Genomic DNA, 25,664 nt, shown 5'->3' with positions numbered 1-25,664 from the left:
ACGGTTCTTTGTAAGGAGCATGGTTTAAGAGAACGGGTATCACCAAAAGCCACCCAAACAATGATGGACATGGAATTTCAGTTTTTTTTTTTGCTTTTTGGGGTCACACCTGGCGATGCACAGGGGTTACTCCCGGCTCTGCACTCAGGAATTACCCCTGGCGGTGCTCAGGGGACCACATGGGATGCTGGAAATCGAACCTGGGTTGGCTGCATACAAGGCAAACACCCTACCTGCTGTGCTATCACTCCAGTCCCAGAATTTGTTTTTAAGAAAACAAACAGAGCAGAGCCTGGCAAGCTCCTGTGGCATATTTGATATTCCAAAAACAGTAACAATAATGGGTCTCATTCCCCTGACCTTGAAAGAGCCTCCAATACGGCAGCATTAGGAAAGACGAGTAAGGAGAGGCTGCTAAAATCTCAGGGCTGGGATGAAAGAGACGTTACTGACACCCATTCAAGTAAATTGATGAACTAAGGAACGACAGTGATGGTGAGGAAGAAACCTAAACCTATAAAGCTTCCCCTGTTTCCATTAAAGCCTGCACTGAGCGAACACGAAGGTGTTCTCAAAGGACCATCCTCTCAGCTATCATGACAGCCCCTACTTCCACTGCCCACAGCTCGCCTATGAGAAACGTTCCTACAAATACAGAGATGAGAAAAAAAGAGTTGCAGTTAATACTGACGGGAAACTTAAAAACAAATGCTCCCCAAGAAAACCATTCAAGTGAATCACAGCTCCAACTGTTGGCTATGAGGCAGACTAGGTGGTGCCTAACTGCAGATTCAGAAAACAAATTAAGAGAATAGCTGAAAAGTAAGAGAATAGTTAGGAAACTTTTAGAGAAAAAAAAAAGAGCTCTAGCTAGCTCAGCTAGGACCATGGAAGGCCCCAAACCTGATCCCAAGAATACACAGCAAGGAAGCTTCACTCAGAACTGTGCCATTTCCCCAAGTTAGTCAGGTTCCCCAGAAGCACTGTCTTATGTATTTCTCAATAAGCCAAGAAAATGGTTTGAGTCAATGGACAAACACATCTTTTTTCTTGGGTTGGGAAAAGTCTACACCAGGAGTAAGCTCCGGGCTTACTCCTGGTTTTGTGCCCAGTAGAAGTCTCTACTGGTGGTGCCAGAAACTGAACCCGGGTCAGCAGTATGCAAGGCAAGCACCCTTACCCACTGTATTATCTTTCTAGCCCCTACATCTTCAGTTTATTAGATTCAACCAAATTATCCTTTAAGGGGCCATAGAAGGGCACACACTAAACAAAATCACAGGAGAGTTTTCTTCTTCACTACTAACCTCTCTACTTGGGCTATTTATGATTAACATATGGTTAAAATGAGCATGTTTTGTAAACCCATATGCATAGTGCTAGAATTCTAGTTTTCAGCATACATCAGAACAAATTTTTAAATAAAAAAAGAATAACCCAAACCAAAGACTACAAATGGGTGGAGCTGGAAAAAAAATCACCATCTGGTTAGATCAAAAGGTAATTATACCCTAGGCAACATGCATAGTTTAAAGGGTAACAGTATCAAGAGTGAGTTTCCTAAATTCCTGAATGTTATTTGCATGTGTGATTTAGACACACACACACAAAACCCCACTAATATGCTAATACGAGCATGTTCCTAATTGTAGGATCAAATTCTTGAAGAAACAGTCATGGAATGAGGATTCCAAGGAATCGAACCTAGAAGAGGAGGAAGGTGGGGCACTCTCTCAGCCCAGAAAAGAAGGAATTTGAAACAAAAGTCAGCTCTCAAATAGCCTGGATTTCACCATGAAGATTGACCACTTATCAGAGAGATATAACAGAGGGATAAATAGAAAATGAAATGAGTGGGTATTTGGAACCAGTGACAGAAAGCAAAATCAGACCATTTGGCACAAGGCTTCTGAAGAAATTTAAGACTGCTTTTGGCTTCTTTTATGACACAGAACCTAAGGCCAGCAGTGGAAAGATTAGCACCGTGCAGAAACATCATTAAAGAAATGAAAAACCACAACAGTCAAACAGAAATTACACATTATTTCCATAAATGTAATCTCTCTCTCCTTGCTCACTCAACATGAAGACAACTGAGATGAAGTCATCTATATAATGATCCACTTAATATCAATGTATTTTGTCTTATTTTGTAATGATAATAATATAGGCAAGAATACAAAAGTAGGGGTTCATTGATTTACATTATTGTCAGAGCTTCTGGTCAGCAGCAGACCACCAATAGTTAAACATTTGTGGAGAATCCAAACTTTATTAGCAGATTTTCAACTGAGGCTGGGGGGTAGTTGGCACTCATAATCCCTCAAATGTTCAGGGAGCTGGGGTCAATCTTACAGAGGGGAGAAGTGAGAACACTTTTTTTTTTACAAAACATCAACAAAACGAACGAACAGGGTGAGAGACTGTCTGAGTTCATCATGTCGACCAAAACCATTCATGGTAACTCACAGTTCCAGAAGGCAGAATCTAAACGATGGACATGGGAGTCTCCCGGTGGACGATTCCACAACGAAATAGACCACATCATATTCAATCGACGGTTTTGCCTGACTGATGTCGCTGTTGTCCCAAAATTTCGAACGGGATCGGACCACCGTCTCCTTCGTGCAAAATTCTACTTCACAGAGCGGGGAGAAAGGGCTGCAAAGTTCAAAAAGAGAACTCCCAGAATGACCACCAACTGGGAACTCTTTGGTACTATTGCGGCAACATGGGAAGATGCCATTGTTGACAACATTGACGAGGAATACGATCGACTGGTTCAGCACCTCCATGAATGTGCGAGGAACGCCAAGAGAGAGATAGCCACAAAAAATGGCCTATCTTCGAAAACTCTTGAGCTAATTCGCCAGCGTGGTTTGGCGCATGCCTCAGGCAACCGCAAACTAACGTCCAAGCTCGCAAAGCAGTGCAGAGATGCGATCAAGGAAGACCTCAAAGAGAGAAGAGCAGAAGTACTGGTAGATGCGGCAGAAGCCGGGAAAAGTATTCGTAACGCCCGCCTGTCCTTCGCCAACTATAAGACCAAGATGACTGCCCTCCGACGTCCTGATGGATCCATCACATCCTCCAGAACGGCAATGGAGAAGATTATCCATGACTTCTACTCAAATCTCTTCGATAGCCATGTCCACTTGCCGACATACCAAATTCCACAGGATGGGTATGTCGTTCCCAACGTTCTCCCTTCCGAAATCCGACACGCCATTTCGTCGGTAAAGAAACAAACAGCACCCGGCCCAGACAAGGTCAGACCTGAACACCTGAAGAACCTGCCGTCAGTACTCATCAATACACTGGCTCGGCTCTTCACTCGCTACCTGTCTGAATGCAAGGTTCCGTCCCAATGGAAAACCAGCAGGACCGTACTACTGTTCAAGAAGGGAGATATCCATGACATTGGCAACTATCGCCCGATCTGCCTATTGTCTGTCATCTACAAGTTGTTCACTCGAGTCATCCTAAATAGGATTGGCAGAACACTAGATGAAGGACAACCATGCGAGCAAGCAGGGTTCCGCAAAGGATTCAGCAGCATCGACCATATCCACATGATAACCAAGCTCATTGAGGTTTCTCGGGAGTTCAAGATGCCGCTCTGCTTAACGTTCATTGATTTAAAGAAGGCCTTTGATTCTGTTGAGACGGAAGCGGTCATTGAAGCCCTAGCCAATCAGGGCATTCAAGCCCAATACATCAGGATCCTCCGTGAGCTGTATTGCGGATTCACTACCAGGATCTCACCATTCTACAAAGAAGTGATCGTTGATGTCAAGAGAGGGGTGCGGCAGGGTGATACCATTTCACCCAAACTCTTCAGTGCCACCCTCGAGAACATCATGCGACGACTGGAATGGGAAGGAATGGGAGTAAAGATAGATGGTCGGCAGCTACACCACCTCCGCTTTGCTGATGACATTGTTTTAATAACACCAAACATTAGCCAAGCGGCACAAATGCTGGCCGACTTTGACCGTGAGTGTGGAAAGGTAGGACTACAGCTGAATCTTACGAAGACAATGTTTATGAGAAACAGCCTTGTTCCTGACGCCCCATTCGCTCTCAATGGAATGACCACCTCCGAATGCAACAGCTATGTGTACCTAGGTCGAGAGGTCAACATGAAAAATGACCTGGCACCCGAGCTGCGCAGGAGGAAGAGAGCAGCTTGGAACGCCTTCAAGAACGTCGAAGAAATAGCTAAGAGGACGAAGAACCTCCGGCTCCGAGCACATCTCTTTGATTCCACTGTTCTTCCTGCATTAACATATGCCTCAGAGACCTGGGCCCTACGCAAACAAGATGAGAACGCTATTCAGGTCTCCCAAAGAAGAATAGAAAGAGCTATGCTTGGAATATCACGTTTCACTCAAATGAGAGAAAGAATCCGGAGTTCTGACATCCGTCGACGATCAAGGATCAGGGACGCTGTCTCATTTGCCAAGGTGTCGAAAATCAGATGGGCTGGTCACGTAATGAGATTTAAAGACGACCGTTGGACCAGAGCTGTTACTGACTGGATTCCACGGGATGTCAAAAGATCACGTGGCCGCCCACCTACCAGATGGTCAGATTTCTTCGTCAAGATCATCAACGATCGGTCTGAGGCCCTTCATGTTCCCGGAGCGAACAGATGCCATTGGGCTACACTAGCACGCGACAGGGACAAATGGAGACGTTACTGGCGCCCGCTCGAGCAAATCGACGACTAACGGGAAGTTAAGTGATTAAGTGATTAAGTGAATCAGTGGGAATTAATACTCAATTAATCCGCTGATTAGTCAGGGGATGTGGACCAGCACCAAGACCCTCCAAGTCCTTTGATCTCACAAGTGTCCCAAAATTTTTATGGTGCTATAGCAAAAGACAGAAACACTGAAGTCCGTGTTTCAGGTAATATAACCATCCCCTCTCCTTCCTGTCTACTTCTCATGAGGTATTGCTAAAACCTAGAGCCACAAAACAAGAACAGAACAGCAAAGTCCCAATTGTAGAGGCTATACATGTGAGGCTATCTAGCTGTAGGGGCTATACGTGTAGCTCAAGTGGCAAGCACGTGCCTCACCTGTGAGAGAGAGCCAGTGTTTGGTCCCCTGCCACCACACTGCCCCACCCGGCACTGCTGGACAGAGCTCCTCTAAAAAAATTCAAAAAAAAAAAAAGAAAAAAGAAACAAAAAAAAAGAACTATGATGAAAAAAATCTCAGTGTCCACACAAGTGGGTAATACCAATAATACCAAGCTTCAGTCTTCTTAACTATAAAAAAATGGCTAATACATGATGTGGGCATATGTCTTTGCAATTGTTACTAATTAGCAACACCAGAACACAGTAGGGCTTTACTAGCATTTACTGGTGTTATTACCATTTTCACTGTAAATATCACAAAAAAACAGTACTGGGTCAGTGTGAAAGGGAGTCTTGTTTCCTTTCAAGTGCTTTATTCTGCTACAGAATAGTCAAAATGAAGATGGTAAAGCTTTGTGGTTAGTTTAAATTATACACTCTGTAGATACTATACCAATTTTAAAAGTTACGCATAGACCAACAGATGTCCATCAGTTCATCTGAATTGACCGGACACTCCAGCTGGGCCACTGAAAACAAATCAGGCAAACGTGGAAAGAAAATCCACCTGTGCAATTTGCAGAGTTTACTGATGGGCACATTGCACTCCTGGTCCATGATGGCTGCTGCTTTCTTCATCAGAGCTATCATTATATGCTTCACGCCTCTGACCACCTCCTGAGCCCCTAGTGCTATCAAATTCCTGAAGCTCTACCTCCTCTGTTTCTCCAATTATGTTTGGAACTTCTGGTCTAGAAGGCAGATCTTCTAGTTCAGAAAGTTTGTCTGGGTTGATCCAGTTGTTTTCAGTAAACTGCACATCAAATTTTATGTAAAGATCACCTTTTTCAAAAGGATTACGGTATTGTGGCATACCTTCAGCTCGAACTACACGAACACATCATGGTTCAATTACTTTGCCAGGAGGGTATTTTACCACAATTTGACGTCCATCAAGGTGTTTAAATGTGAACTGAAACCCACACAGTGCTTCAACAAGTCCTATCTTATATGTCATGTGCAAATCATTCCCATCTCTCTGGAACACCTCAAGCTCCTTTTCCTGAAGCTGGAAGTGTGGGGCTGGAGCAATAGCACAGCGGGTAGGGGGTCTGCCTTGCACGCAGCCAACATGGCCGACCCGAGTTCGATTCCTTCGCCCCTCTCCGAGAGCCCGGCAAGCTACCGAAGAGTATCTCGCCCGCACAGCAGAGCCTGGCAAGCTTCCCATGACGTATTCGATATGCCAGACACAGTAACAACAAAGTCTCCAATGGAGACGTTACTGGGCCCGCTCGAGCAAATCGATGATCAACGGGAGGGCCTTGGGTCAGTGTGTAACGGCTTCAGTGACTCCTATTTCTATCTGCAGGGCATCTCACAGGACTGTATTCTACCACTGCAAACTCAGGAAGTAAGAAGGAAATATCCTGGCATATGACATAGAAAAATGCAAAAGGCTGGGGGGGCGGGGGAGAGTTGGGGATTTGGGGTTAAGGTGCTTGCCTTGCATGCAGCTGACCCTAGTTTGATTCCCAACAATGTATATCGATCACCACCTTTAACTCTGTCAGTAGTGATTCCTGAGCAGAGCCAGGACTAAGCCCTATAGATGGTTTCGCCAGGTGGGAGCCCAAAAAAGGACAAAATACAAAAAAGAAAAGAAAAATGCACATTGCTTTTCAGTTTAGGATTGCACAGTGCTAAAGCGAAGAGTGACTGGAAAGGCAGATTATTCTAAGTGTCGACTGCCCTCTCGACAGGGACTCACCAGCTCTACTGGCAGTAAATATTAATGACCTAGGGTCTAATGGCATCTGACTCGTGCTAAGAACTCTGTGTTCTCACTTCGATATTATCCTGAAATTACCTGATTTCACCTTCAGCAGACCAGGTGTGGCTAGATCAAACATGACTACTTAGCAGGGAGAGAGAGAAACAGAGGAGGAATCTAAATATAAAAGCAATGATGAAACCACAGCAAAGCAGACGGACATATTTTTAAGCACACGTCCAAGACCATCACCATCAAAGACAACAGGAACTAGAGGAAAAACGACAGCACATTACAGGAAGGGTTGAGGTTTCTCCCAGAGCATGTTAGGACTCCCCCGCCCCGTTCCTGACTGCCGTTTGTTCCCATGCCCAGGAGTGATCTGATGCCCATTAGTGAGAACCCCCAGGATGAGAGTCCAGGGCAAGGCCCGCTGCTGCTGCCTTTCCAGCACTCTCAGCCCATCCTCCTTCCTCATACCACTGCTGGATAGTCTGGAGACCCGCTGTGAGCGGGGTCCAGCGGCAGGGGAGGGTTGTTAAGGACTGCAAGGACAGGACAGCTCCACACTATAGCCCTACACCACCAGGAGCCCCCGTGTGAAAGACAACAGACATGAGGGCAATGAGATGGTACAGTGTTAGGGTAACAGCCTTGCACATGGCTGCCAGGTTCAATCCCTGGCTCCCCACTGTTTCCCTATCCCTGTGAGGAGTGGTTCCTGAGCAGAGCTAGGAGAAGCTCTGAGCACTGCTGGGTGTGGCCCCCAAGCCAGGAAAAAAAATACCCAACCAACTACCACCCCCCATACGGGTGATGGAGGGGAAAGGGTGAATTCAAGGTAGCACAGATGAACCTGGGGCCTGACCAGAGGTGGGAGCAATATGGAACCACAGCACAGGTGACGGTGATGGTGGTCAGTGGTGGAGGCAGGGCCACACTATGACCTACACAGAAATGGAACGGGTCTCAGGGGAGTGAGACTTCATTTGAAGTAGAAGACAATGAGGAAAAAGGAAATTTTTTGTTTTGGGACCCAACCCAGTTGTACTCGAGACGGATGGACTCCTACTTGGTGTTCAGGGATCATTCCTAGTGGAGCTCAGGAAAACACATGCAGTGCTGGGATTTGGACACTGTGGCAGCTAAGATGCATGCAAGGTAAATGCTTCAACCTTGGTACTATTTCCTGGCTCTAAGGTCAATTTTATCTTAGAAAGCCTAATATCACTTTGGGACTCTGGTACCTCATGGCCAGTTTGGTTTACCATCGGGAAAGGCATGGTTGGAAGAATGTGTGAGAGGTAGTAGGCAGGGACTGGAGATTCCCCAAATTCAAATCTCCCGGGTCCCACTTCCTAGCAGAGGCCCATCACTTCGAAGCTTCAGCTTCCTCAACCACAAACTTGAGAGGCCCGGTGTGCCACTGACAGAGCTCACTCCTCAAGCGGGCATCTCTGAAGGACTCCTCCAAGGGTGGGGAGGCAGGAGCATTTTCAGACACAGTGAGGAGGCACAGTGAGGCAACACCACAGAAGCAGAGAGGAATGCCAGAGTTAAACAGGAAACAGGCCCCTACTTCAAGGACTATGGGCAGGAACTGATAAAAGACGACTGAGGGGAGAGGCGACTTGACCCTTGACTGCACCTGCTTTCTTATAAAGAGGCAACAGCCTCAACTCAGAGGGAAGGAGTTGAACAGGAAGCTGTGAGAGGGAAGGAAGGCTTTTGGAGGGTGGGTGGAGGGGATGAGCAGTAGCAGGAATCCCACCCAGGGCCTCCCCCAAGTGTGCAAAGCAAGGATTCTACTACTGAACCATATCCTTGGGCCCTGGGAAAAGGCAGGGTTTACAGCTGTGCTCAGAAATGCAGTTTCCTATATGTATCCTCCCCCCCGCCTTTTTTTCTCTTTGAGTCACACCTGGCGATACTCAGGTTACTCCCAGCTCTGCACTCAGGAATTACTCCTGGCGGCTCTTGGGGGACCATATGGGATGTGGAGGCTCAAACCCAGGTCGGCTGTGTGCAAGGCAAACGCTCTCCCCGCTGTACTACGGCTCTGGCCCACTTCCTGTATCCTTCGCTACCACAGGCATCCACGGCCACTGCCGACCATTCACCCACCACTCCCATGGCTGGAAGATGACTTTAACTGGGCCACAGCCACATGCCACCAACTTCTGGGCCCAGTCCTCTAGGGAGGTGGGAAGAACTGCAGGCTCAGATACCCCGGGGACGGGGGATGGGAGGAAGCCCAGGCAGGGCTGTGCTTTTGAGAGGGCCACGTAAGCTGACAACCCCTCATCACTATGTTTACTGCGGGACTTTCCTGATGAGTAAGAAAGATGCATCAGCCGCCAGCACTCGGGCAGCCTCTTCCATCCGCACAAAAACATTCCTTCTCTTATTATCCCAAGGGCAGGCTCTGAAAAACCAGGCCAACACCCTCATCTAACAGTTGGGAACACTAAGCAACAAAGGAATTCAGGATCGCACCAGGAAACAATGTTGGATGTTCTCACTTCTAAAAGGGGGCTTTCCTCTCAGGAGAATGCAGCCACATTTTCCAAGCAGGGCATATATGTAAGGTCTTAGGCACAACCGGACAAGATGTTAATGATATTCTGCACAAAACACCTGGCGCTAGAAATTAGTGCTTACACACACACACACACACACACACACACACACTTTTTATGTAGGGGGGTTGTATTTTTCTCATTATAAAACACACACACACCTTTATCTGTGGAACACTCTTGATTAAAAACTGTGATTTAAAAGAATCTCATTCTTATCCTTACAACTCAGTTATTTTGTATTTTAAGACATTTTCTATCAGTAATAGAATCAGTTTACGACATGTAAACAACTTGCCTCATTATTAATTATTTGGTTTAGAACTCAATAAAATAGGGGCAACTTTCTAAATTGTTTACAGAACTAGTTGTTTCTCTTAAATGGGGTAGTGGTCAGATTTCTTCATAGGTGAATTTCATTTTGAAAAGTAGGTATCAGGGCTGGAGCGACTGCCTTGCACGCAGCTGACCCAGGATCCCAGCATCCCATATGCTCCCCCGAGCACCGCCAGGAGTAATTCCTGAGAGCAGAGCTAGGAGTAACCTCTAGGGCTTGCTGGTTGTGACCCAAAAAAAAAAAAAAAAAAAAAAAAAAAAGGTAGATATTGATCCCCTCCCCGCCCCCGTAGGGTTACATCAACTTCTGTGTCATTTCAATTTGAGTCTCTGTGCTGCTGAAGGGAATACCCCTGGTCACCCAAACCATACTGCCCCCCTGGAGTCATGGGGTCAGGAGGCTGAGGGGACTTTCCCTGCACGAAGAGCACAGAGGGCAGAGAAGGACAGGTCTTCCTTACCCTAGCCATCAATTAAAAAACAATAGTCCTACTATTATGATTCTTCTTTTTATTTTTTTTAATCATCAATTTATGTTAGGGAGAATAAAACAATGCCTCTAGCCCTTAATGGGCACTTTCAAATTAGGACAGTCCTAAGGTGAGGTGTTTGCAACATCAGAGGAAGTAGATACGTGTGGCTGCCTGTTTTGACAGATGGGTCCCAGAAAATTCAATGGCTTGCAGGGAAAGGAGTGAGAGGGATGCTGGCATGTGAAGTCTTGATTCAGAAGGGTCCACTTAAGGAAAGTGATTTGCTGGCTGCTCAACAGAACCAAGATCAGTCCAACGCAATGCTCCTGCCCCTTGCAGAGTGTGGCAATTTGGTCCAACAGGCTGAGTTTGTAGGTCTGGTTGGGGAACCTGAAGTCACAAAGAGCACAGACTCCCTCACCAATCCTTGCCTTTCGGTTAAGGTTATCTGTTTGAATACACTGAGATTTATTCTGGAAAAAGAAAAAAAAAAGAAACAAAACAACAACAAAAAGTGGTATCCACACAATCTGGGTAGGACATTACTGAGAAGGGAAAACAATTCTGAACTTCCTCTCCTAGAGAGAGGAGACATTCCAAGACATTCAAAGGTATTTCTGAGGAATCACGACCGTCCCCCCAGGTCTGGCTAATTGGCTGTTGGAGGTTCAACCAATGGTAGTTCATTTAGAAGATAATGTCTATGGCAAGGTAATGTAGGTGGTGCACCCTTTCAAATTTTCCAGTGGTCACGTGAAAAGAGAAACAAGTTCTGTTTTATCAAATATAAATACAACCAAAATGTTTCTGTAGTATGCAGTCAATAGAGCATTTGAAATTTATTCCAAAAGATTTTTATCTTTTGAACAAAACTCCTTTTCTGCTGCTACCAACTGATGTTCCTTACTGTTCCCTCCAGCTAACAAGTTTCCATTCAGACAGAATAAGGATACCAATATACTGGGCAGGTATATCAGTTGGGCCTTAAACAAAGGCACTTTCTAGACAATAAATGAATTAGGCAAGACCCAAGATTTTCACATGGTCCTCAAAAGAAAACCAGTACCGGGTACTAGTGTCTCAGCCATGAACACACAGCCATGAAGCGACAGACCGAACCCTGATTGAATAAGTAAGGCCTGTCCTCTTTTTCACTTCTAGCACTGACTACATTCTTGAAAGAGTCAGAAAGTGAATCATTTATGCATATAAAGTGAGAATGGGATTGGGACAAGTAACAATGCACTGTTGATTATGCCCACTAAGTACCAACTAATCCCAGGATGAGTAACCAAGTCAGACTTTTCTTTCAGTAACGTCTCTAATTACTTTATAAATCTGGATCATCCTGAGAATGCCATTATACTCCTTTTTTCTAACTTAAGTAACCACACAAAGATCTTTTAAGCCATTTGTTCTGAACATAGGGCTCTGCTAGTCAGAGATTTGATCAAGATGCTTTTTATGAAAAAAAAAATTTTTTTTATTTTTTGAGTTATATGTGGGTGGAGCGATAGTACAGCAGGTAGGGCATTTGCCTTGCGGGTGGCCAGCCGAGGTTCAATTCCTCCGTCCCTCTTGGGAGAGCCCAGCAAGCTACCTAGAGTATTTGGGCTGCATAGCAGAGCCTGGCAAGCTTCCCGTGATGGATTCGATATGCCAAAAACAGTAACAAGTCTCATAATGGAGATGTTACTGGTGCCCATTCGAGCAAATTGATGAACAAGGGGAGGACAGTGCTACCTGGCTGTGCTCAGAGGCTGCTCCTGGCTCAGCATCGAGGGGGGTGGGGTGTGTTGTGTTTCCATGTGCCTAAAGCATTCACGCAGTCCACTGAACTATCTTTCCAGCCCCCAAGATGCTTACAGACTAAACACAAACTCTGTCTTCCCTCTCCTTTTGAGTGATCATGTTCATTCCTTCGAGCACTGACTGGAGAGCTATGAGGCCAGGTTATATGCTTATATGCCAGAGAGGGAGATAGAAAATAAACATGCAATCTCGGGTGTCAAAAAAATTGATAGCAATGACAGGAATGGCATATAAAGGTTCTGGCCTTCTCCCCGTTATTTACCATGCCAAATCACTTGATTCAATCACTGCCATTTCCAAAGTGTGCGATCTCATATACTTCAATTTTTCCACTTCAAATCAAGAGGGCTTTGGGTGAGAATTATAAGCAAACCCTGAAAGAAGCCCACAGAACTGGATTTAAACAAAAACACCAAGCCACTTCCTCCCAGGAAACAAGAATGAGAAGCTCCAAGACAAAGACTTGGGAGGAGGATGAGGAAGTACCTGCAGGTCTCCAAGATGGGATGAGACTTGGGGAGGAGCTGCCTCAGTTTCCTTTGTGGGAATTCTCTCACCACCCTGATCCAAAGCAGAGGATGTGGTCCCTTTTTGTCCCCCCACACCCTGAGCCTCACACATGCAAGGCATGCATTCTACTGCCGAGTTGCACCCCCACCATTGATGTGGTCCATCCCAGCAGGAATGGGGCAGACTAATCCCCAACACAGCATTCACTTCCACTGGCGTGTCTTCAACTACTTCGAAGTGCAGAAAAAGTCCAGTCTATTGAATAGACTATTTTTCATCTTTTAATTTCAGTGAATCACCATGAGATAGTTACAGACTTAAGACATTTTTGTGATTACGTTTCAATGTTCCAGTACCCATCCCTCCACCAGTGCCCTTTCTCCAGCACCAATGCTCTCAGTGTCTATTCCCCTCCCACCCTCCACCCTCGATAGACACATTTCTTCTTTCTCTCTCCTGGGTGTTATGGTTTGCAATATAGGCACTTGGCAGCCATCATGTTGGGTCCATAGCCTACTTTCAGCATCTACCACCTCGAGCGATCCCTCCAACCATCATTTACTTAGTGGTTGGTCTCTTCTCCCTTCCACCTGCCTTTCCCCCCCAACACATGAGATTGGCTTCCAAGTCTTGGGGCGATTCTCCTGGCCCTTATCTCTACTATCCTTAGGTGTTATTTAACAGATTATTATGTTATTATGATAGTCTATTATTGCTTCATTTGGGGATACAGAACAGTATTTAGTGCTCGTGCAGTTATACAATAACCCCCCCTTGTTCCCAAACCAATGGAAGGGTCTTCACACAGTGCAGGAATGACCAGGTGATCTGTGTCTCCTGATAAGAAGCAGAGTGAAGCTCATTTATCTGGTTATCAGAAGTCTGGTTATCAGGCTGCCAGACCTGACTAGTGAGTGGCCACAGCAAAATCAGTGCATTTGAGGACACTAAATGACACTTAAAAGGATGAATCAATAACACCCAGAATATAGACAAATTCTACAGGGTCGAGAGGAAATGAAGAAACTGGGTGGAAACCTCTGGACAAAAAAAAAAAAATTTTATTTGGTGCTATGGATCAAACCCAGGGTCTCTTGCCTATGAGGGATGAGTTTTACCAATGAGCTGCAAGACTTTCTTTGGGCCTTTGAGACACACCAGGCAGTGCTCAGGGGATCTTTGTTCCCTGTATGCTCGGGGAACTGTGTGGTGTCTGGGACGCTGCATGCAAAGCATGAACTCAGCCCACTGAGTTCTCTCTCTGGCTCCCCAGAAAAGCTCTCGGTATAGGGGCTGGAGCGGCAGGACAGGACCACAACCTGTCTTCAATCCCTGGCACCACGGATGTCCCCTGAACCTCACCAAAGGTAAATCTCTCCATTCCAGGAATAAGTCCTGAGTACTGGGTGTCACCCCCCGCCCCCAAACCAAAACCAAACAAAACACTGCACCCTCAAAAAGCTTCAGGAATATAAGCAGCAGACTTCCTCCAAACCCTCAAAGAAACAAAAACAACTGTCAAAAGTTAGAGACTAAGGTTAGGATGGTGGCATGGGGGAAGGGGAGGGGGCGCGTTACCCAAATCTAAGGAAATAGGAGTCATCTGCCCTTATCTTTTCAGGGTACAAAGGGCAGTGAACTGATGATAAAGACAGAACCAAGAGCTGGAGAATTCCCGCTGATTGCTCCAGCAGGTGTGAATTTAGAACTCCCATGACGGAGGCTGAAGACGCTTGTGGGCTGGCCGCTTTCTCCTCCACAATCTCCCTATCTCCCCACTGCTGGACCCCTCTCCACCCCAAGCCCCCCTCCCCCTTGCCTCCAAAGAGACTCACCTATCGATGAACTGGTCAAGGATGACGATGTCACCAGGCTGGATCTCCTCCCGCAAGGAGCCGCAGGCTGTGGTCACTATGACATGCGTGCAGCCCTCCTCCCGCAGAGCCCAGATGTTGGCCTGGTAGTTGACTTTCGAAGGCATGATGGTGTGCTGCCGCCCGTGCCTGCAGCAAGGTCAGCACGGCAGCAGTGAGCAGTGCATCTGGGAGCAGCTTCCAGGCCTTCCCACCAAAGCGCTCTCACTGGCCAAGCAAGAACGGTGAGGGGACAGGGAGCATATGCGACTCCAAGTACAAAAGCAGGGTTTTCAGGGGCAGGCTGGTGGCACGGCCCATGGACTGTGCTCTGTACCAAGAATAGCTATGAGGGGCCGAGAGATAGTACAGCAGGTGGCATGTTTGCTTTGCACGGGTTCGATCCCTGGCATCCCATCTGGTCCCCGAGCACCGCCATGGAATAATTCTGGAGTGCAGAGCCAGAAATAAGCCCCGAGCATCATCAGGTGTGGCCCCCAAGCAAAACAAACACACAAAAGGAATAGTTATGATTGACCCTCAAGAACCTGCACATTCAACGGCATACATTTCCTAGTCCAACACATCTCCATTCAGCTGGCAGAGAATAAAACCTACACTGCACTGTGGGGTCACCCCCCACCCCCCCTACTGACAGTTTTCTCTCTGAACGTGGGGTAATGAAGCAATTCTCCAGCAAGAACCCCAATCCAAGGGAGGTGGACTGAAATCTACTAGGTGACCCTCTAAAAGTAAAATTTTGGGGCTGGAGAGATAGCACAGCGGGTAGGGCGTTTGCCTTGCACCCAGCCAACCCAGGTTTGATTCCCAGCATCCCATATGGTCCCCTGAGCACCGCCAGGAGTAATTCCTGAGTGCAGAGCCAGGAGTAACCCCTGTGCATCGCCAGGTGTGACCCAAAAAGAAAAAAAAAATAAAAGTAAAATTTTTTGTATAGGCTCTGGCAAAGCCACTTCTACATCCAAAAGGTGCAGTAGCAGGTGGAGAAATAGCTCAGCTTGCAATAGGTCCTTGGTTGGATCTCTGGCAGTAACAGTAATGGGGAAAAAAAAAAAAAGAAAAAAAAAAGAAAAGCAGGGGGAAGGGAGGGGATTCAAAGGGTTGGAGCTCATGCCTTGCAGACTCAGAGGCCTGAACTGGATCCGGCACCTCATGGGCCCTCTAGAGGGACCTCTGCTGGGTAGGACAGTGGTGTTACTTCCAACACTGAGCATGGAAAGACCCAGCCCAGTGAACCCACTGCCTGGGAGTATCCCCCACACCCCATAAAAAACCAAACCAAACCAAACAAAGCAGCATAACCAATGCTGGGGTGGTTTTGAGGGGGGAGGTGGGGTAGGATGGGCCATCAGGCTCTTTAGAAGTTGCTGCCATGGAAATATCTGTCCATGAGGGACACAGGACAGGGATGGAGGTTGCCCCAGGAGCTGCAGCTTCTGCCCAGCAGGAATGGGGTTCTGCCCACAACCCCCTCATGAGCTTGAACTGGGACTTGGCAGGTCTAGGTACATGGGGGAAGTGTGGATGAGAACTGGGTGAAAGGAGGCCAAGTGATATGCAGGATGCCCTTTCGGTACTGCAAACCTCAGTGCCTGAAAGGAAGCAAGGGGAAGGAAAGAGTGCCTGCCATGGAGGCGGGCTGGGGGGGCAGGAAGGAATCTGGGGACACTGGTGAAGTGAAGGGGACACTGGTGAAGGGATTGGTGCTCGATCACTTGAAACTCCATCATGAATAACCGTTCTTTGTTTTTCGGGGACTACACCTGGTGATGCTCAGGGCTTACTCCTGTTGGGCTCGGGGACCATCTGGGATGCTTGGGATAGAATCTGGGTCAGCCGCATACAAGGCAAGAGCCCTATGTGCTGTAATATTTACTCTGGCCCCAACTTGGTAATTTATGGTGATTTAATAAATAAGCGAACAGTAAACTGAGATGAAGTGTGTGGCTTTAAGAAGCTCGACTGTTGGAACCATGCTCAGCCTCAGTCCCTACCATCCAGGGACTTGTTCTAAATCCCCCGGGGAGGCCATCATACTCTCTATTACACTGTTTTCCCCTACACATTCATAGGATAAAATTTACTATACCACACAGCAAGAGATTAACAACAATGAAATTATGCACAGCAAGAGATTAACAAATAGAGTGATTATTAATGTATAATAATCCAAGCCTACTCGGATTTGGGCGAGTATCCTCCACCCAGATCCTCCAAATTCCAGTAGGCGGGGGTCACACCCACCAACTGGCCCCCTGGCACCGTGTAATCTCATCAACGGCCAAGACTCAGAGACTATAAAAACCAACTCCCAGAACCGCGCGGCCGCATTTGCGGCCGAGCGACATCTTATTATCTCATTCCTACTTTGGACAAACTGGCAGGCTACCGAATGTAGCCTGCCCACAGGGCAGAGTCTGGCAAACTCCCTGTGGCGTACCCAATATGCCAAATACCAGTAACAATGATGGGTCTCATTCTCCTAAAGAGCCTTGAATATAGTCTCAGGGCTAGGATGAAGGAGACGTTACTGGGGCCTGCTCGAGGCAATTGACGATTAACAGGATGATTTGTGATTTTGTGATTAATGTATTGTATAAGGTGTGAATCTCTCTCTGTCTCTCTCAGCCACACTCCGTGGTGCTCAGGACTTACTCCTCAGGGGTCACCCTTGCTGGAACTCAGGGAACCCTCTGTGGTACCAGGGAACCAGGCATCAAACTAGGCTCAGCTGTAGGCAAAGTGTGTACTATCTCTCTGCACCCTGTCAAAATACCTTACTGAAGGCAATGTTTTTTTTCAGACTGGCATGGACTGTGGGTAGTGCGAACCAGAGAAAACAAAACCAGTAAGGGGTCTATAACATTAGTTGGGCAACAATGGAAAACTAATGCATGTGACTACTTTCTAACTGTCAAGATAAGGAAACCAGAGGAAACCCATGTAAGAGACCAAATACTCACATCCACACCCATAAACCTAAAACTGCTACCTAGGGCTCAAGAATAGAACATTATCTTTTATTTGGTTAATTAGAAGGGAGAAAATTAATAGAGAAAAAGTTCTTTGTGAAGTCCGAATTAAAAGTAGAGTTTCGATTTGAATTTAATTTATCCCTCATTGAATTAATTAAACTTTCTTAAAGGAAGAGGACTTGGGGTGAAGAGTAGTGTTTGGTCTCCGAAGTTTATATCACTTACCCCAAATTAACCCCCAAACTGTGATGAATAAAGGTGACTGAACTACTTTGTTGGTAACTACTTTACCAACATCTAAATCCTTATATCTGTATCCATACTTTTTTCCAGAATTTAAGTTCAATTGAAAGTCTCCTTTGAAGGATAACCTTCAAGAAGTTTGGGGGGAAAAAAAAGAATCTTACCTTGCAAGTAGGACACAATCCACATTCTTTATCTTCCCCAAAATTAAGGCATCAGAAGGCTGCACACAATAAAAAAGGGTTACCAACAAAAACAACAACAAAACCAACCATTCCAAAGTCTCCCTTCTAAACTGGTTAATCACAGCAGAATTTGAGGAAGTTGGGAATTTGAAGGTCCACTAAAGAAGGTAAGTAAGGCAACAGGAACCAAAGAAGGTAAGGCAACAGGAGTGAGCTGGAATGTGACTCGGTGCTACAGGCCTCGCATACGTGAGCCCTGACACTGGGAAAAACACAACAGAAACATCAGCTCGAGTGAACCAAGCCGACAGCAACACCTGGTAGACACAAGGTCTGACTCAAGGCTAGGCTGGCTGGGACGCCAGGAGCTCAGTGAGTCACACAGTCTGAAGCAGCCCAATGGAAGTGGGAGGGGCACACCTGACCTGGCCAGGCCGAGGACACAGGGCTGGGAGAATAACCGCCCTTTCTATTGAAACAGGAGGCATGTTAGTGTCAGCTCTTGTGTCCCACAAGAAATCCTTTTGTAGGCCGGGGCTCACTCAGAAAAAGGTGACTGGGTAATACTGTCCACAGGTAATTCCCCGACAGCCAACAGTTACCTCTTAAATTAGTGTAGTGTGACCATCACACCGGAAGATGATCCAAATGCAGAAATCTGAAAAGTTCAGTTGGGCTCTGTGTGACAGGAGTATCTGACTTCTACAGAAAGGTATTTATTGAGAAGATATATATATATATATATATATATATATATATTGCTTTTTGGATCACACCCGGGGATACTCAGCAGTTACTCCTGGCTCATGCACTCAGGAACTACTCCTGGCTGTGCTCAAAGGACCATATGGGATGCTGGGAATAGAACTCCGGTTGGCTATGTGCAAGGCAAATGCCCTACCCACTGTGCTATTGCTCCAGCCCACGACTTGTATATGTTTAAAAGACATATTCACCATCAAGCCAAATCCACGGCAACAGATTTGGAAATCTGTCTTAACAGGGAGAACCCAGCAAGGTACTACTGGCACCTCTCAGCTGGGGCAGGGAACCATAGGCAAAAGCAATGATTTTTATTCAATTGTTTTGGGTTTTCGGGCCATACCCATACTGCAGGGTCTGTGCTCAGGGATGCTGGGGATCGAACCCGGGTCAGCCATGTGCAAGGCAAGCACTTTACCTGTCTTACTATCTCTCTGCCTCCCCTAATTTTATTTTTAATACTAAAAAGGTAGATAGGAGAAAAGAAAACATAGGATATTCATTAGTCATTAACAGGAAATTAACCTTTCCAAATGGAGTATCCACATATTTTTCAGTTCTTCCTTCTAAAATTTCTGGATCATCCAGGCCTGTTCCTCCAATTATTCCAATCTAAGGGAGACAATGAAAGGAAATAAATTTGATCTTTTTTCAATAGAAGTAATATTATTTTAACAAATTCACTTAGTCACACTCATATGCCCATCTCCAATCCTGTTTGGTTATCTTAAAAAATAGAAAACTACTGAAAAATAGCCATCAACCCACAGCTGATGACTTTCTAGTTTCCAGACATAACCAGAGCATGAGTCACCGTTCAGACTACAGATCACAGTTATTTACTGAGGGTGGTGGTTCACGGGCACTGCTCAGGGGCCCATATGCAGTGCCGGGGATCTGAAGATGGGTACTTGCATCCAAGGCAAGAGCTTTTTACCTGCTATAAATCACATTTATCAATGACTATCTGAATTTAACATATCATAATAAAAACACAGTCAAATGTGATTGTTGAAGTACTTTCAATTTTCCTGCTCTACAAGGTATACTATGGAAGTGGTTTTCAAACTGTTTACACATTAAAAAATATCATTTGTAATAAAAATGCCTATTAATATTGATAATAAATAGTACCACTACATGATCCAGGGATAACTTGCAAAGTAACACTAATTTTTGCATACTGGAAGTAGGAAGTAGTTATGCTATAACACAAAGAATGTTCAAAAGAAAGAAATATTTGTTAATTATTTCTCCTTATGACCCCATAGAGAACAGCGAAGACTTTCTTCTCCAGGCCATTATGCTCACCGAGCTGTAAGGGAACACAGAAAGGGGTCTGAAGTAGCGTGAAAAGTCAGTCTTCTGTATATCAAGGAAGTAAAACCTAACCATTTATTAAATCAATGCTATTTTTATTTTATTTTTGTTGAAGTCTTCAGTGAGAGATACACCTGTCACTCAGGTGTCACTCCTGGCTTTGTGCTTAGGTGACCGACCATACATTATCATATGACCAGGCATCAAACTGGGCTGGCCACATACAATCCAAGTCCCCGACCCCTGTACTGTCTGAGGCCCCCAACTTAAATTATTAATGTTCAAGTGCCGTACTGCATTTTCCAGAAGTTAATGCAATACTCTTTTAAGTTAAATCAAGTTTAATTTAACTTAATTAATCTAAGCTAAAGAAACCTTTAGAACTAAGCTAAAAAACAAACAAAACCATCACAAAAGAACTAATTAATTAAAATGCTCAGCGAAAATGAAACGATTGAAACCATTCTTATTATTCCTCCAGCTTACACTTCCTAAAGGAGAAATGGTCATGAAATTGCGCAGGATAGGGAGGATACAACCCGAATCCTATTTAAAATGACTGGAGCATTACTTTGTAATGATTCACATGAACTACACTGTCAACTGAATAAAATTATAGTATAAGTAGGAGAAATAATGAAATTCTAGAACTAAGAATTAACAGAACTTTTGAATTGAGTATTTTCAGATCAGTTTACAAGTTGATGCATATAAACATGGAAAACAATGTTACCTCTAAACCTCAGATTCCGGTGGAGGAGGGCGAGAGTACTGTAGAATCAACAAAACAAGAAAAACTAATGCAACTTAATGAGTTTTCGCTTTAAGAACCGCCAGCTGACAATTTATCATTTTTAAAGTTTTCCCACAACTTCCTGGAGTGGCTGAGCACATTTTTGAACTTGGCGCCACCTTGTGGCACATCACTGAAACCACAGTCGATTACCCATTTCATTTCTCTCCTGCCTTGTTACAAATTCAACAATACAGGTCAAGACAAAGCAACATGCATTTCCAAATCAACACTAGTGTTCACTTGCGTCACCACTACAGTTAAATCATTACCAGTTTCTATGGGTACTTTCTTTAGTGAGGCAATTATTTGTACTTAGGAAATGAGAGAGGAGAGTGAGCGTGTCATTGTGTAAAGAAAGTGAAATTATAAGTCCGAGTTACTGGGTGACCCCAAGGACAGAACGCTTCAGGGATATCTCACCTCCCCATTGTAGTGTTTTAGCAACTCCAGCTAACAGTGCTGGGGAGGGTCATTGAGACCCAGGGGTCAAACTTGGGCCTTCTGCATACAGAGCATACACAGTACCTATTGATGCACCACTCTGGCCCTGGGTTTTCTGACTTTTATTTTGTTCGTTGGTGTGTTCGGGGACCACACTTGACAGTGCTCAGGGCTTACTCCTGGCAGTGCTCTGGGGACCATGTAGTGCGAGAGTAAACCTGGGGCAGCCGTGTGCAAGGCAAGGGCTACCTCTCTGCCCATCACCTGGTTTGTCTGTTTTATAGCTCTGCAACACCACTGACTGGGGAGTTTGAAAGGGGTCTCTGTGTGTGTGTGTGTGGTGTGTTGGCCTCATGCATACAAGACAGATGCTCTCTTCTACTGTGCCAGACTCCTAGCCCTGACTGGGGGTTTGGGAGGTATTAAGAAACTGTCCTATCTGTGTCATCATCCAGTCTGAGAACTGAATTTCTGACTTTCAAACTACTCTTCGATGATTCTGTACACCTAAAAGCTTCTGCTTGCCTCAAAAACTGTAGCACGTAGCCCTGTCCTTCTGTTGTTCATCGATTTGCTCAAGCAGACACCAGTAACATCTTTATTGTGAGATTTGTTGTTACTGTTTTTGGCATGTCAAATATGCCATGGGGAGCTTCCTCAAAAAATAAATAAACAAATCTTTAAAAAGTAACATTTTGGCCTGACATGGCTATTTTTGGATGGTCATCTCACATTCAACTCAACACTTGAATGTACAAACCAAATCTGAAACTACAGTCAGTTGAGGTAAGTTAAATCCAACATTGCCATGGTGGTTAAAGAATGTAAACTCCGAGTTCTGTGGGAAGTCCAGCACCTGTGTCCTCTGCACAGAGGCCCTGGGCTTCATTCTGCATCTCACTGGCAGCTTGATGACCTACATCCAGGAGCTGGTTCTGCAGCCCTCCCTAGGAACAGGCAGTAGCTGGCAGGAAGCAGTGTGTCAACTACTCATCTGCAAGGGGACTGCAGGAGAGTCTGTCCAGTCACCCTCAGGGCTTGAGTTGTTTCTAGAACCCCACATTTTGCAAGAGACAGACGCAGGACAAGTGCAGTGACTGAACACTCGGCACTTGAGTAGCTGGTTTGCTGATAAGCATTTTCGAGCTGTGTGGAGGTCAGCAAGGCTAAGATGTGGCCACTGGCACCACCTACTGGCTCCACAGCGAAATACACGAGAGAAGGAACTCCCAGGCATGCTGGAGGGCCTCATTCCATGCTCCCCTGGAAACTGACTTAGTCCTTTCCTGGATAGTAGAAGAACTCCATCTGAGCACTAACACTCAGAGCATTGTGTCAAGTGTTTCGGGGCAGGTGAGCCTCCCAACTGTCCTACCCACTTCACAAATGAGGACAGCAACACAGGTATGAACAAGCCCAGGGATGGGAGCCATAGTCCAAGGATTTACAAGCAGTCAACCTGGGCTTGATCCCCAGCAAAGCCTATGACCGCCCCCCAGAGCATTGCCAGGAGTGATTCCTAAGCACAGAGCCAGGAATAGTCCCAGAGCATCCCTGGGTCACAACGGCCCTTCCTGCTCCAGCCGCAAAAAAAAAAAAAAAAAAAGAAAGAAAGAAAGAAAAAAAAAAGTTGCCCAGTAAAACTAGATTAGGAAGCCAAGACTTAGATGTTCTAATTCACTGCTGTCCAACTTTCAGGTATCCCTGGATCCAACCCCGTTTAAAGTCTTTTAAGGGTCCAGGTCATGAGGAAATGGGTGTAAGTTCAAGTTCTTTTTGCTCTGTTTTGTTTTGCCAGTTATGCTCAGGGGTTATTCCTGGTTCTGGGCTCAGGAATTACTCCTGATGATACTCGGCGGACCACATGGTATTCCGAGATCAAACTGCGTATAAGGAAATCACTCTACCCACTGTACTATATCTCTCACAACTAAGTTTAAGTTCTTTTTAAAAAAAATTTTATTAGAAACACCATGATTCACACAGTTGTCCATTATACAGCTGTCTCAAGCATTTATGTTCCAAAACCACCAGTGTGATCTTCCTTCTACCAACACCCTCAATTTCCCTCCCAATTCCATACCGCCCCAGGCACACAACAGGTTTGCTTTATATTGCTTATTCAAAAAAAAAAAAAACCTTTAAGAAATGATGAATAGAATGATCAGAAACTGAATGAGTAAGAGCCAATCTGTGATTACTATATGATTTTGACAAGTTCATGGACAGCATAGGAACAGTGACACTGGGTGGGCACCGAACTCCACCGTGGAGGGAAGGGGGCTCCCCTCCATGACCCTGTTCACTCAGGACCCCAACCAGTGACAAGACCCCACCAGTTTCAGCCAGAAGTGTCAGTACCCGGCCCAGGGAAATAAATGTGCTGCAGATCAAGGTGGAATGTGGTGGAGTGGGTGGTGCTCAGTGAGGAGTTGTTCGTCATTCAAGGTTCTGAAATAAAGGACTCCCCTACCCTCTACCAGATTTTCCAGCAAGTTCTCAGGCTACACCTTCTGCGGACAGACTGAAAGTCTGCCTCAAATAGAAAAGGTGTTACTCCCGGAGAGCTTGAAAGCAAAGACCCTGAAAGCTGGTTCACCTGTCCAAAACAGAGACGTCCAGAACCTAGTTCCAGAAGATTCTCATCTACTCCAAGTATAAGAAACCGGAGACTTTCTGGAATTAGGCTGAGAAACAAAGAGAACTGTTAATCAAAACAGCTGAAATCATTAGGAAATGTTCCTTGGGCTGATACTTCCTAAAGGAGAAACTGTAATATTTCCAGACCCAGCGCCCCCCTCCCTGCCCTCTCCCTCCAGGAAGGCATTAAAATCCCAGCTTGCCCACCTCACCTTCAATCTCCTAAGACAAAGGACGCAGAGTCCAGCCCAATCCTAAGGGGCCTGAACATTTCCATCCCGTAGTGGTCAGTAACAGGTTTGTTCAGCACAGCGGACCGAAAGCAGTCCTGATAGCACAGCAGGTAGGGCGTTTGCCTTGCATGCGGCTGATCCGGGTTTGATTCCCAGCATCCCATATGGTCCCCCAAGCACGGCCAGGAGTAATTCCTGAGTGCATGAACCAGGAGTAATCCCTGTGCATCGCTGGGTGTGACCCCCCCCCCCAAAAAAAAAGATAGACCCATAGACCCGGAGTGGCCAAATGCAAATGGGTCCTGGGCGATTCCTGACAGCTCCGACTCTGACAAGGCACCCAAGGCGATAAGTTATAGCTAGAATCCTGCCGGAGTTAGGGTCACTCCTATGACTCCGCATGGAACTACTGTTTGGGGACAGGGGTGTCAATAAACGAGGACATGAAGGAGAGAAAGGGCTAATCTGATGGAATCCTTCTAAAGACATAAGGGACCAGAGAGATGGCTCAGTAGGCTGGACACCAGGATAAGATTCTCGACACTGCCACAAGGGACACCTGAGCACAGAGTCAGGAGTAGCCTCTTGAGGACTCAACTTTCTGTGTGTATGTGTGGGGAGGTGGACATTCAAAGAGGAGAGACGGCGCAAGGGCACAGGAGTCAGCTGTAAATCAGCTGACTGGAAAGGGGGGTCTCTGAAGAAACCTGCGAACAACTTGATCTTGACCCTCCGGTCTATGGAGCTGTGAGGAGTCAACTTCTACTGCTAGACCACCCAGTCTGGGACTTGGTGACAGTACCATCAGCAAATGAGTACAGCGAGACCATTTCCAGGAGGGCAGCCTGGGGAAGCCGAGGGGCTCACAACAGCTGTGGCTTTTAATTTACCTGCTCTTGCAAAGTCAGGGCTAAAAACATCTGTGCTTACAGACCTCTTCCAAGGTCAAAGCACTGTAAACCTTACAGATAAGGGATCACCTCCAGAAATGACTATTTTGGGAGAAGGATTTTCCTAACACACCATCTGTTCTGGAGAACTCTCCTTCAGGAGTGGAACAGGAGCAGGAGTCTTCCTAGTGCCCTTCCCTAGGACACAAGCTGGATACTGGTGTCCCCTGCCCCCAGGAGCTTTCAATACAGAAGCAGGGATACGGAATAATTAACCAAGCAAAGGAAAAATGGCTTTTCTTTAGCATCTTTTTCAAAAGAATTCTATCTTTTTTTTAACTGAATCACCCTGATACACAGTTACAAAGTTGTTCATCATTGGGCTTTGGTGAAAAAATGTTCCAATACCTATCTTCACCAGTGTACATTTCCCACCACCAAGGGCCTCATCAGTTTCTTTAAGCTGATTGTGCAGCCAGAATTGGCTAGCTTTTTGGAAGCCCTAAATTTTCTAAATGAGGATTTGCTGAGTGTCACAGACTGAATAATGGCTACCAAGGTCCTATCTCCATCCTGCGCCCCAGAACGGGGAAGCATCACCTGATGTGACCAAGCTAAGGATCTTGGGCTGCTGATGAGGCTGACCCTGGATTGTCTTAGTGGACCCCAGAGGGTCAAAAGAGCTCTGAGAAGGGCACAAAAGGAAGAAGGTGCTCAATGTGACAAAGGCAG

General features: G+C 45.9%; 1 protein-coding gene across 1 annotated transcript in view; it reads right to left on the bottom strand.

Moving 5' to 3' along the window:
* MTAP (methylthioadenosine phosphorylase) overlaps window positions 1–25,664 on the bottom strand; it is a 54,356-nt gene that overhangs the window by 22,035 nt on the left and 6,657 nt on the right. Inside the window, exons 2-4 of the mRNA XM_056117107.1 lie at window positions 19,138–19,224; window positions 17,830–17,888; window positions 14,409–14,576 (exon numbers count right to left, since the gene is read on the bottom strand). Of these exons, the coding sequence (XP_055973082.1) occupies window positions 14,409–14,576; window positions 17,830–17,888; window positions 19,138–19,224 (314 nt within the window). The remainder of the gene's footprint in view (window positions 1–14,408; window positions 14,577–17,829; window positions 17,889–19,137; window positions 19,225–25,664) is intronic.

The sequence above is a fragment of the Sorex fumeus genome, unplaced genomic scaffold (genome assembly GCF_029834395.1).
Source record: "Sorex fumeus unplaced genomic scaffold, SorFum_2.1 ptg000034l, whole genome shotgun sequence".
Taxonomy (NCBI): domain Eukaryota; kingdom Metazoa; phylum Chordata; class Mammalia; order Eulipotyphla; family Soricidae; genus Sorex; species Sorex fumeus.
The sequence above is the reverse complement of the archived record's forward strand: the minus strand, read 5'-3'. Positions and strand labels throughout refer to the sequence as shown.